General features: G+C 42.2%; 1 protein-coding gene across 2 annotated transcripts in view; it reads right to left on the bottom strand.

Moving 5' to 3' along the window:
• SLC71A2 (solute carrier family 71 member 2) overlaps positions 1-6,477 on the bottom strand; it is a 69,873-nt gene extending 63,396 nt beyond the window's left edge. The window contains exon 1 of one of the 2 annotated variants that reach the window (XM_036073951.2): positions 6,049-6,477. In XM_036073951.2, the coding sequence (XP_035929844.1) occupies positions 6,049-6,156 (108 nt within the window). In that variant the 5' untranslated portion in view covers positions 6,157-6,477. Of the gene's footprint in view, positions 1-3,169; positions 3,218-6,048 lie in introns of those variants that run through there. The other variant, XM_078062231.1, reaches the window with a different exon arrangement.
• Between the last annotated feature and the right edge of the window lie 7,747 nt (positions 6,478-14,224).

Raw genomic sequence — 14,224 nt, 5'->3', positions numbered from 1 at the left:
TCAGTTGGTTGAGCGACTGCCTTCAGCTCAGGTCATGATCCTGGAGTCCCAGGATCGAGTCCCGCATTGGGCTCCCTGCTCGGCGGGGAGTCTGCTTCTCCCTCTGACCCTCCCCCCTCTCATGCTCTCTCTCTCTCTCTCATTCTCTCTCTCAAATTAATAATAAAATCTTTAAAAAAAAAAAAAAGTATATCCCATACAAAGACTGGTAGACAAATGCTCATAGCAACTTTATTTATACTGGCCAAAACCTGGTGATAAACCAAATGTTGATCAATGCTGAATGGACAAATTGTGGTACACCCCTGCAATGGAGTACTACTCAGCAACAAAAGAAGAATGCACTGATTTATATACAATATGGATAAATCTCAAAATAATTTATGCTGAGGAAAAATAAAGTCAAACCAAAAAGAGTATATGCTAAAAAATTAAAAGTAATATATAGTGACAGAAAGTAGATAAATGCTTGCCTAGGGAGTAGGTGGAGAGAGAGGATGTAAAATTGGGCACAAGGCAACTTCTGGGAGTGATGGATATATTCACTATCTTGATTGTGGTAATGATTTCACAAGTGTATACACATGTCAAAACACAAACCTGTACACTCTAAACATAGTTTTTACCATGTCAATTTTATTTCAATAAAGCTATTTTAGAACTATAAGCAAATACAGAACTATGTATTAAAAAGTCAGGCAGCTAGAAAGAAGTTGACATAATTCACAGATATTATATGTTTTAGCAGATTATTTATTATAGTTGATTACAGGGATTAATGACAAATTTCTCTCCAATTCTTATACAACAATGCCCTTACTATGCCACAACCTATTTCTCCAAGGGACATCTCAGACTTCGTAGCCCACTTGTGAGAAGGTTCTACGAGACACTGGACTGGAAGGGAGGGAGGGAGGCAAAGAGGAAGAAAGAGTGGGGAAGAGGGGAACACATACAAAAAAGAGAGTAAGAATAAAAAGATGCTTCTGTCATGTAATAAAGCCTATTTATCTCATACATATAGTTTACACCATCCTTAACAATGAAAAAGATGTATTTCTGTTATGAAGAGAAAGTTGTGAACTTTCACCATTGCTACCGAACCTTTTCCTGGATATTCTAGTTCATGTAACATAGAAATACAGACGACGCAAAATTATCCCCATTTGCAAAACTGATGATTACCCAGAATACACTGGAGAATTAATTTTTTTTTTTTAAAGATGAGGTTGAAAATTACCAGTGTCAGCAATAAAAACAGTAAGGATCTTATAGCAGTTTAAAAAAGCCTAAGAGGCTATTACAACTTTATGCCAGTTAATTTGAAGGTGAAATGGACAAATTCCTAAGAAAATACAACTTACTAAAACAGAAAAAAAAGAAAATCAAATAGAAAACCTTGATTGTTGGGGTGCCTGGGTGACTCAGTCGTTAAGCGTCTGCCTTTGGCTCAGGTCATGATACCAGGGTCCTGGGATTGAGCCCTGCATTGGGCTCCCTGCTCAGCCAGGAGCCTGCTTCTAACCCTCTCCCGCTCCCCCTGTTTGTGTTCCCTCTCTCTCTGTGTCTCTCTCTGTCAAATAAACAAAATCTTTAAATAAAAAAAAAAAAGAAAAAGAAAACCTCGACTGTTATACAACTACATTACCCCAGCCTAAAAACCATTAAGTTCTAAAATTATCTTACCACACACAAAATCTTCAGAGAAAAGAAGAAACCAGAACTCCCAAACTTTTTTTTTTTTTTAAGATTTTATTTATTTTTTGACAGAGACAGAGACAGTGAGAGAGGGAACACAAGCAGGGGGAGCCGGAGAGGGAGAAGCAGGCTCCCCGCTGATCAGAGAGCCCGATGCAGGGCTCAATCCCAGGACCCTGGGATCATGACCTGAGCCAAAGGTAGACGCTTAATGACTGAGCCACCCAGGTCCCCCCCCAACTTGTTTTATAAGGCCAAAGCATATTATATAAATGACAAGAGGGAAAAAAAAAGTAAAAGACAAGCTTATGTCATTAATAAGCCAAAAAACTGGCTTAAAGCTACACTGAATGACTTATTTATTTTTATTGATCATCCCCAAAAGACTATTTCAGATTAAAAGATACACAGCTGTAGTCCCTATCTTTAAAGACTTCATCTAGTAAGAAAAATGGTGGAAAAGGATGCTCAAATATCCTAAGAAGCAAGGTCTACAAAATCCTGCCTATGCCAGGCCTAAGAACAACACAACAGCAAGGATAAGCCTGTGTTATGACAAAGGCTAGCCGTGATGACAGTGAGCTGACTAGAAATTTGCATAATTCTAAATATGAAATATAGTAAATGTTTCTATGAAAGCACCACGTATTGGCTTTTCTAAATTGCAGTATATCAAGTGCTCACAAATGCTTTCAGTTTCTCCCCTTATCTGCTAGAATTTACTTGAGAAGTTGCTATGCCAATGTCCCAGTACTATTTTATTATTGAAATGATCATACCGGTCCCTAACAGTGTCAAGAAAGAATTGAAAGCTTATAGTTAATTTTCCCTAATATGTGCCTAGACCCTCTTTTATCTCTATAAACATAACAGAGTCATTTTAGCATTTTTTTATCTGAAGCTACTCTTCAGTATTATTTCCATTTTGCCTACATAATAAATAATATTCTTGTTCTCAAAAATCAGAATTAAAATTAGCCTTTACAGAAAACCCTCTGGAACAGTCTTAGGAAAATCAACTTAAGAGACATCAAATGTGGGGCGCCTGGGTGGCTCAGTTGGTTAAGCAACTGCCTTCGGCTCAGGTCATGATCCTGGAGTCCCGGGATCGAGTCCCGCATCGGACTCCCTGCTCAGCAGGGAGTCTGCTTCTCCCTCTGATCCTCCCCCTCTCATGCTCTCTGTCTCCCATTCTCTCTCTCAGATAAATAAATAAAAAATCTAAAAAAAAGAGACATCAAATGTCACCAGAACAACAATGATCCTGAGAGGCCTTATATCAGGGCTCTTAACCCATTACCAAGCATTGGCTTCTGGGAGTCCAAAAACATCCTGAAATAGTATGCTAAACTTAGCTGTGTTTTCTTTGCAGCAAATCCTTAATTTTCATCAGATGCTCACAGGTAAATGATGCCAAAAAAAAAAAAAAAAAACAAACACAACAACAACAACAACAAACCTTCCCCCTTACCTGGTTATGAAGGTTAAGTATGATGGAAAACATACATTTAATGATAATGCAAACAATTCTGATGAAACATCTCAAGTTGTACACACATGATTAGGGAAGGAAAGAGAAAAGAGGAAATAATAAAACAAGAACTTACTTGCTAAACACACATCCCTTTTCTACAAGGCAATGATCTCTTGAAGTAAATACTTGATTCCCTTCTATTACTCAGATCAATACATCTCTCTGCCAATCTCTTTCAGGTCAATACATCTCTTTGCCAAACAAGGCTGAAAAGCTGCCGGCAGGTTCCCTGTGTATGGGCAGTTTTCCCTGTAATTATTAGCATCTAAGAACCTGAAACCATGAGTATCACTGGACTCAAGCTATAAGGAAATTCCAATACATTAAAATGAAATCAAGTCACAGAGGCTACAGAACATAGCTCCTGGGAAGTGATACTAGACAGAAAGTGCAAGCAGGAAAGATGCATAATTTTGGGGTACCGGCATACAACATGAACCTATATGATTAAAGGCATTCACTTGCTTTCCCAGCCACCACACATTCCAAAAAGCACCAGTGTCTGAACTGTGCCACCTGCCCATGCTAGTCATTCACTAAGTACAGCAAGCATCAGAAAACTCAAGTCAGTTTCACAGCAGTTTATCAGTACTGACTCTGCGGACCCTCAGAGACAAGGGAAGACTGAGCAGGAATGTACTTGTGCCCAAATTAGGTTAGCATCAGGGTCCACAGGAGAAGGAAACAGGGAATAAAGAGTCTAAGTTTCCTTGAGTAAACATCCCTCAAAAGTTCTAGCTCTAAGCGCATAAAATTAGCAACTTTAATTTTTAGTGAATAACTGACAGTCAGGGATCACCTATACGTTCTGGCCAATCATTCATGCCAAAAATATTGAGAACTAATAACAGCTAATATTTATTGAGAACTTACTAGGTGCAAGGTTGTAGTAACCCTCACAATCCTCTGTGGTAAATACTATTATTAATTCAGAGATATTATGTAACTTGCCCAAAGTTATGTAGGAAATAAAAGGTGGGAACTGGGATTCCGAGCATGCTCACCTAATCACTATGCTATAATGCTTCAACCTGCCAGGTTATTTTTTCTATCCTATAAACCAAGGCGAGCCAAGGAAAAAATTTAAGGACAGCAGTAATTATATTTACATGTTAGATCACACTGATCAACATTGTGGACAGCAGACCAATGGTGAGGTAAGCAAGGGTCCCAAAAGACAAGTCAAAATCTAAGTCAAAATGCTGAGGAAATGAACCATAGAGATGCAGAGAATAAAAACCTAAAATCTTTGCCCGGTAAAATTAGCTAGACTTAGGAATATACTGGATGTTGTAAGCATGGCAAGGAATGAAGGAGGCTACCTCTCATGTTACTGGTGTGGCCTCTGGTTAGTAATTATGGTCTATCAATTCAAAGACAGGAGGAGGACCTGGCAGTTTGGTTCAGGTTAGAGGGGGAGGAAGATGACAAGTCTACTTTTTAAATAATCAAAAACAAAACGAGAAAAACTTATTCTCTTATCTTCCCCACTGAAGATAAAATTCCCTTTACGGAAATCTTATCTTTGAAATGAGGAATTCCTGGGGCACCTGGGTTGCTCAGATGGTTAAGCGTCTGCCTTCGGTCAGGTCATGATCCCACAGTCCTGGGATCAAGCCCCACATCGGGCTCCTGGCTCAGCGGGGAGCCTGCTTCTCCCTCTCCCTGCTCATGCTCTCTCTCTCTCTCTGTGTCTCAAATGAATAAATAAAATCTTAAAAAAAAAAAAAAAGAAATGAACTCCTAATGCTTTTTAAAAAATTAGAACTCACTTGAGCAAGGAGGGTCCTTCAACATTACTAAGCTCTCCCGCTACAGGGGAGGCACGGAGTGGCAGGGTTGTGTCGGGACCTTGCCGAGCACCCTGGTTCTCAGGGAACCAAGACTAGAACCCAGCTCTTCTGGCTCCATGCTACTTACTGCTCCTTCTACTTCACCCACCCTCCCAATTCTACTAATGGGGACTCACATCACCAGTGAATAATCATGTATTTTTTAAAAGCAATATAGACACGTAAGCTAAAATGTGACGCTGACTGCATACACTTAATTTTCCTAAAATTTCTAGTTTTCTTTGCGTTAGTTTCTACTCACTGTAACGTTTCTATATTTCCTGTCCTAAACAGACAAAAAAAAAAAAAAAAAAAAAAACCTCTAAGAAATGACTGGCTCTCTCTGCTTAGTATTCCACCACAACAAACCAAAGCGCCACTGACAAGGCCTGTTCTGCCGAATCCGTGCCAATTAAGTCAGGGCTTCGGAAGCCACCTGAGCCTGGCGTGAAACCGGAGCGCGAGACCGGCCTATACACGTCCCGCAGCCGGGCCCTGGCATCCCCAGCTTGCTCCGAGAGCCTGCCCTCCAACGGCACGGCCGCCGGGAGAAGGAAGCAGCAGCTGAGGTGCTGCCCAGCCTCCACCGCCAACTTCCCGGTTGAGGCCCCCACACATCCATGTAGGCTCGGCCAGAAACTGCACCACGGAAATGGTATCGCCAGTCACACGTCTGGAAATTCTTGAAAAACTAAATTACTTATACTCGGGGCCCGGTGTCTGGCGCTGTTTGAAACAATGGGCCCCCTCGAGGTCTGTCTGGAGAGCAGCGGCGCTAGGAAAGCCCAGGGAGGAATCCAATGGCTGACCCCGGAAAGGACCGGCTTCCCGAGAGCCGGAGCCAACGCTCCACGTCTCCCCAAACCCCCGGGGACGCAGGCGCCGGCCTAGCACCGCGCGGCTCCGCGCTCCGGCCCCGCCCAGCCTCCCCTGACCCGGGGCCTCGGGCTGAGCACCGCGGCCGGGACCCGCACCCGCGCTCACCGAGATGCAGCCGGCGGCCTGCGCGCCCGGGCGCTTCTCTGGCATGGCTCCCGCCGCGGGCTCCGACACCGCCTTGTTCTCTGGCTCCGGCGGCGGCTCCGCGCTCATGCCGCGGCCATGCCCGCGCCGGCTCGGGACGCTCCGGGACGACGGCGACGCCGCTGACGCGGCGGCGGGGCCCGCGCCCTCATGGGCTCCGCGGCCCGCGGCGGCCTGCGGGTCGGGCGGCGGCGGCGCCAGCGGCGACGCCGAGAGCTGGAAGGGCGGCTGGGGCTGGAGTCGCTGATGAGGCGAAGAAGGGAGCGCAGGTGCAGAAGCCACCGGCCGCACCCGCCGCAACGACCGGGGCTCTCGCGGCTGCCAGCGGCGTCAGCGGCTGCCCCGCACGGTCAAGAGGCTCCGCCCGCCCCGCGCCTCAGCTCCCGCCTCAAGCTCCCCGCCCGCGCCCGAGGCCTCCAGCAGCGCCCCGCCCACCTCGGGCCCCGCCTCCACGTCTCCGGAGCCGCCGGGACGTCAGGCCCCCGCCGCGCGCCGGAAGAACGTCATCTCCCAGGACCTCCCCAGCCGTTCTGTTTCCTGAGACACCGCCCACTGTGGCAAACCGATGAATATGAACCGATTACTCAGCAGCGGAACTTCCTGTGTGAAATAGGAATAATAGCCTGCTCTGGGTAAGGTGATGATGTACAGAAGTAAACTACCCTAATCTGGGCTTCATGAATGCTGCTATCGTGATTACTGGCCCTAAAGGACCTTGTGAGATACCACATCCTATTTTGCAGTTGCCAACCCAAGCTTCAAAAGGAAAGTGACTTGGTAGTTACAAAGCTAAGGTAACAAACAGGTAGGACTGTTGCACCAATTTGGAGTACAAATATAGTCATAATATTTTTTCCTGCTAGATGGTTGAGCATTCAATGCCTCCTTGAAAGAAGAGGAATACCTTGAAAACCTGAAGACCTTATGTCTTTCTCCTTATTAGGGAGACCCAGATGGACTTAACTAACAATGAAATAAGTCCAATCAGTCCACCATTGATTTACAACTGATTTACAACCATTGATTTACTATAAGAATTAGTAAATCAGAAGGGCGAGCTCTCATGCCCTATCACTTCCCGTCATCTGTAGGCCCAGCAGGAAGAGACTCACCTTGTAAGTGCATGGCGCTTTAGCTACTATATTATTCCGGCAGGAGGAAGAACGGTTCTCTCCCCAGGTCCACCAGCCCAACCAATGAAAAGCCATTATACTTTAAACCCCTGGTTTACTCCAGTGGACTTTTTGTTTGTAACAGCCCTCCCAACTTCCTCTGTAAGAGAACCTTCCTCTCCTTGGTTCTTGGGACTTGTCTATGGTTTTGACACTAGATTGCTTTCTTGCCCTGGATTGCAGTTCTCCGATATTTTGCTGGTAAGATAACTGGCAGTTTTATTTTTAAAGTTAACATTCCAAACAGTTCATGCACAATTCTAAAGATTTTTGTGTGCTCCGACTTGGTCTACACACTGGCTTAGGTCCCTCCCAGGACTTGAGCTAGTATAACTTTGGTGTTTTAGTGCAGGCTGTCGTAACAAAATACCATAGACTGGATGGCTTAAACGACAGAAATTTATTTCTTACAGTTCCAGTGGCTGGAAGTCTGAGCTCAGGGCACCAGTAATCAGGTTCTGATGAAAGCTTTTTTTCCTGGCTTACAGATGGCCACCTTACTGTGTCCTCACAAGGACAAGCTCTCTGTTGGCACAAACCCATCATGAGCACTCCTGCCTACATGATCTCATCTAAACCTAACTACCTCTCCAAATAGCATCACATTGGGGGTTAAGGCTTCAACATCTAAATTTTGGGGAAGGATACAATTTAGTTCATAGCCCTTGGTGTACAGAGCTATAGCTTAATTTATACTTACTGTTCAGACATTGTCTCCCAGAGTACATGGATCTCCAAAACTGGCTTTTCTTCCTGAAAGAACACCGTTCTTTTCTTGATCTCAAGTAACCAACCTGGATTGCCCCTTAATGCAGGGACTGTACTGCTACTTGGCCTTTCTTGAAGACCCTTTAGTTCACAATAGGAGACTGACTGGATTTTAGAAGTCAACAGCATTGAATTGAGAGTAGGAAATTTCCCAACAATATCTCAAGCAGGTTGTCATCTAACCTCTACTTAAATATAGCCAGAGAAGAGGTAATGTTAAATACACCCAATTCACTTATGGATAGCTGTCATTTTTTTGAATTATGTTCTTTTTTGAGCTAAAGACTGCTTGATTCTTTCAGCTGTGCTTTGATCCTGCTTCTGCCTTCTATGTCTATACAAAAATGTCTAATTGCAGTTGTTTAAAATGTCAAGATAAACCTGCCATCTTTCCTGATTATCCTCCAAACGCATACCAGTTTATGAAAATCCCACTTAAAATGCATTGCCAAAAATATAACACTATAAATAGCATTTGATGATGATACTGTAAGGTCAGGTCTCTTGATCTGGAGACTCATAAAAGTAATTTTAAAGAAGTGAATTGTATAATTACATTATGTTGACAGCTATACCATAGGAATTAAATAGACCATTATCCTTACCTTTTATTTAATTCTGTACTAATCAAGGTCAAAGACTTGGGAGTCCACATAATTTAATTCGACATCTTAGATTCTAGGAAAGTAATGGTGCTCACTGAAAGATACATGTGATACCTTGTTTCATCCAAGAGGGTTTAGATATCTCCATTGTTTGAAATCATATTGTTAAGGAAAAGATGCTCCTCTGTTAATAGGTATGCAAGAGCTGGTAGGAAATAACTTTGTGTGTTAAATAATAACAAATTTAAAATATTTTCTTTTTTATTGCCAGACTTCCTCTAGTTTTAATATGCTGATGGGTATCATGATTTTCCAAAGAGAAAATATAGTAAGCAGTGTTTCTCAAAGATTTTTATTCTTGAAACACTGATTAATATCTTGTAGATGTGTAGGACACAGTTTGGGAAGTGCTGCCTTTTTATCTTTATTGATTTTTAAAGATATACATGAACATGAAATATAGAAAGATATGCATACAATACTGTAGCACAGAAAGATTGCAAAACAATAATGTTTGATCTTTTTAAAAACATTAATCAAAAAAAGAATGAAAGTGTTTCTTTAATAATGATTGGCTCTAGAATCAAGAATATTTTTCATATAAATTTCTGATTTAGGGCTATGAATATGTAATAGTATACTTTTATAATAAGAAAAAGAAAACAGACCAATTTCCCAATCTAAAAAAAAAACAATGAATTATACACTTTTTATTAGTTTCCTATTGTTACAAAGCAAATTACCACAAACTTAGGGGCTTAAGTCAGCACCCAGGTATTATCTCAGTGTCTGTGGGGCAAGAATCTGGCAGATTTTAACTGGCTCTGCTGAGGGTCTCACAAGGGTAAAATCAAGATGTCAGCTGACTACATACTCATCTGGAAGTTCAGCTAAGTAAGGATCTGCTTCCAAGCTCTCTCAAGATGTTGCTGGAATTCATTTCCCTGTGGTCTTATGACTAAGGGCCCCATATTCTTGCTGGCTGTTAGTCAGCCACTCCTCTCAGCATCTGGAGGCTGTTCTACTACTTGCTAAGTGGCCCTCCACCAACAGTTTGCTCCTTCTCACTTCTGAGACTTCACCTTCCTTTAAAGAGCTCATTTGAGTAGATCAAGTCCACCCAGGATTATCTCCCTTTTGATTAACCCAAAGTCAACTGATTAGTATCCTAATCACAGAAGTGATAACCTGTTATATTCACTGGTCTTGCCTGCAGTCGAGTGGAGGGATAATGCAGGGTATGCACACTAGAGTACAGCAATCATAAGGACCATCTTAGAATTCTGCCTATCATGCCATACACTTCTTTAGAACAAGGGACTTTTCTGACTTATCTTTGTAGTCCCATGGCCTGGCTCGGTGCCCAGAACGTAGGAGATGGTCAGTAAATGCTTGTAGAAGAAATTAAACCAGGTTAATACTGTTTCAAACGGTGTATTTAGGAAGGAAGGCCCCATAGTATGTATTGGAAGTCTTTCCTACTTCATTTTATTGGACTCATACAGTATATTGTGTGTTGCTGATCCTGTTTTGGAAGGCAGAAATGTTCATAGGTACAGGGGGAACAAGTGACAACCCAAAGAATTTTGAACAAGTGCATTCCTCTTGTTCTCACCTGGTATGTCTATGCCAAGTTTTAGAACTTTAGCTGGAATTGTTAGTTGAGGCTCGTGTGGATCAGATATTTAATATTTTTAAAAAACCCTGTGGTTCTTTAATTGGAAACTCTTAAGAAATAGACAAAAGGAAGTGGTAGCAGTAGTAGTTGAAAGACTGACTTGAGCTGGGATCTGTTTCACCAGTTATTGCTTGTGTAACCTTGAAAAAGTGGTTTAACCTCCGTAATCCTCATTCTCCCCTTTTACAGATTTGGGGTATTAATACCCACCTTATTGTTACTGTTGTGGTGATTACAGAAAGCACATTATATGATTCTATATACGTAGAGATAATTGCGATGTAAAGCTCTCAGTTATTTTCTCTTTCTGGATATTCTCTCTCCATTCAGTGACTCTGGGAAGAGTTGAGTAACATATGAAAATATTATACACGCACACTTTGCAGAAGCCTTTGACTTTGTTGCCTCTTTTAATGTGCTATTTACACTTCCTCCCTTGTTGAAATAGTATTGGGTTGTCAAAAATGTACTCCTGGGGCACCTGGGTGGCTCAGTCATTAGGCGTCTGCCTTCGGCTCAGGTCATGATCCCAGGGTCCTGGGATCGAGCCCCGCATCAGGCTTCCTGCTCAGCGGGGAGCCTGCTTCTCCCTCTCCCACTCCCCCTGCTTGTGTTCGCTCTCTCGCTGTCTCTCTCTCTGTGTCAAATAAATAAATAAAAATCTTTAATAAAAAAAATGTACTCCTTAATCCCCATTACCTGTTTAACCCATCCCCCACCCACCTCCATTCTGGTAACCATCAGTGTGTTCTCTAGAGTTAAGAGTCTGTTTCATGAGGGTTAAGGAGGGGGAATTGTGATGAGTACCAGGTGTTGTATTCACTATATGGTACTCCTGAAACTAATACTACACTGTATGTTAACTAGCTGGAATTTAAATAAAAACAACCCCGCCAAAAAAACCCCAAATTAAAATGCATTTTATTTATTTATTTTTTTATAACTTTATCCTTAGTCCCTGACAACAAAGGAGACTCTTTTTTTTTTAAGATTTTATTTGTTTATTTGAGAGAGAATGAGAGACAGAGAGCATGAGAGGGAGGAGGGTCAGAGGGAGAAGCAGACTCCCCGCTGAGCAGGGAGCCTGACGTGGGACTCGATCCCGGGACTCCAGGATCATGACCTGAGCCGAAGGCAGTCGCTTAACCAACTGACCCACCCAGGCGCCCAAAATGCATTTTAAAGAAATAAATAGTTTTGGGTTTTGCTGTTTGTTGCATTACTTATGAGTAGGCTACATTTGCTCACATGCAAAAACAAGAGGAACTTTTTTTTTTAAGTACACTTTCTCTAATGGCACATATACAAGTCCCAAGGTTCTATAAAATTGACCCATTCTTCAAACCAATGGTCCTCAACCTGGGGTAATTTTGCTTCCCAGGGGGCGTTTGGCAATTTCTGGAAATGTTCTTTATTGTCATGATCATCAGAGAGGGGAGGTTGCTAAGAGGCCAGGGATGCTAATAAACATCCTACAATGCATAGGATAGTCCCTAACAGCAAAGAATTATGTAGTCCAAAATGTCAATGGTGCTAAGGTTGAGATATCCTGTTTTACACAAAGGAATTAGTACAGTGAAATGCAGTCAGTATATTATTTTGGAAAGAAAATATATACATTATCTCCTAAATCATGGTGGCTTACATAGTGGAATACCATTCAGCAATGAAAACGAATGAATTTTAACTATTCTCAATAGCATCACTGAATTTCAAGATGATGAACAAAAGAAGTCAAACATAACATAAAAGAATATAGATAATATGATTCCTTTTACATGATTCAAAAATACAAAAAATTAATTTGTGTTGTTCAAAGTCAGGGTAATCAGTATTGTAGAGGTTTCTACAGGGCTGATCATGTTCTCTTTCTGGATCTGGGTTCTGGGTACACAGATGTGTACATTTGGTGAAAATTCATCAGTTATATACTTAATGATTTGCCTACTTTTCTGAATGAGTATTTAATTTCAACAAATAGTTTCCTAAACAAGAAGGAAAATATATGCACGATGTCATGCTATTTGATTATAACGATTCTATCACTTATGAGCTAGATTATCATTTCCTGACTCCTGGGACCAAAAACCAGAAAAATTTGTAAGCCATTTTCTTAAGAGACTCTCACAATAGAGTTTTTCTAGAGGGAGCAATGGAGATTTTTGAAGTTTATTTTTTTCTTTACCATAGCATCCACTGAAATTTGCTATAACATTGGCAGGGTATATAGAACAAGGTATGATTCTACTAAGGCTAATCTTAAAATCAGTACAAATAAGGGTGCCATTATAATGCTGGTATGAGTGCCAACAGTACTGACTGCATCTTTGGCCCTACATCTTGTTTATGTTTGTGCAATGACCTCCCTCAGGGCTATGTGTTCCAAGCCCTTGGAAGGTTAATGTATGCCATGACCAGAATGAGGAAGGCTTGTTCTGATGTTCCCTAAAGTTCTTTAGATAACTAGTAGAGATAACATAGTTTCTTACCCTCCCTCCCCTCTGGTACACAGATGGCACCACTTTAATTCACTCTCTAAAATCTGTGGATTAAGGTCTGGACTTTTCAGAGAATAGCTGCACAGCACCTGGATGGTCATCTGCCTGATGTCCCCCGCCCGCCCCCCCACTGCCATTAAGTTACCCTGAATAAAACTGTGTAAACGGTATGGAGTGGCTTTCTTCATTTTTTTGGTCTTAAAGTGCCTTCTCAGTCTGGAGAATACTTGACTACCCCTCTTCCACCTTCTAACAATTGTTGATGATCAATATTACCATGTCAGAGCAAAATGTGCTAATACAGTTCTTTTTTTAAAAGATTTTATTTAGGGCGCCTGGGTGGCTCAGTTGGTTAAGCAACTGCCTTCAGCTCAGTTCATGATCCTGGAGTCCCGGCATCGAGTCCCGCATCGGGCTCCCTGCTCAGCGGGGAGTCTGCTTCTCCCTCTGACCCTCCCCTCTCTCATGCTCTCTGTCTCATTCTCTCTCTCAAATAAATAAATAAAATCTTTTAAAAAAATAAAAAAAAGATTTTATTTATTTGACAGAGTGAGAGAGAAAGAGAGAGAAGCAGGGGGAGCGGCAGGCAGAGGGAGAAGCAGGCTCCCTGCTGCGGGGCTCAATCCCAGGACCCTGAGATCATGACCAGGGCCTGAGGCAGACACTTAACTGACTGAGCCACCCAGGTGCCCCTGCTAATACAGTATGTTTTTCCTAGGAGGAGGAATATAAGAGTTTATTCATTTTGGTTATATATTTTTGTTGATTTTTTTCCACTTAAATGACTTAATCATGCTGTCTTACAGCTGAATTTTAAAAGTGAGGTAAGTTTAATACTGCATTACACTAAAATCAAGGAATTTAATGATTCAGTCTGTGGTTGGGGTACTAAAGACCACCCTCAGGTTCAGTGTTTTACTAGAAGGACTTGAATTCAGAAAAGTGTTACAGGGGAGTAGTGTCAGCAAGATGGTAGACTACAAGATCCCAACCTTTGTCCTCCAAAGAAAACAAATGTAACAACTACTTACCAAGGAAAACAGCTCAGAGAGTTCTGGAACACAATGAAGCCACAGGAACCTAGTGGAGCAAAACAAAATAAAACAATAACCTGGGGATGTCTGCATAGAAAAGAATAGGAAGCATTTTAACTGTGTCACCCTGGACCTCAGCACCAAGAGGGATCCCCTCAGCTATAATTAACCCTGCTGGGGAAAAGAAGTGCAGGAGAACCTCAGCATTCTTTGTCACTGAGGACTCCAGCAGTCCTTGCTGCTACCATGTTCATCTGCAGCCTTGGCTGCCAAGGACCTCTACAGTATTCACTGATGCTAACCTCAGCTGACAGAGCTACTGAGAGTCCACACTGCTGCACTCTCCCAGAGCTGGAGCTGCCAAATCCCACCTCACCCAGCA

This window comes from Halichoerus grypus, chromosome 14 (assembly GCF_964656455.1).
Source record: "Halichoerus grypus chromosome 14, mHalGry1.hap1.1, whole genome shotgun sequence".
NCBI classification, from domain to species: domain Eukaryota; kingdom Metazoa; phylum Chordata; class Mammalia; order Carnivora; family Phocidae; genus Halichoerus; species Halichoerus grypus.
This window is presented reverse-complemented; position numbering and strand designations above follow the sequence as displayed.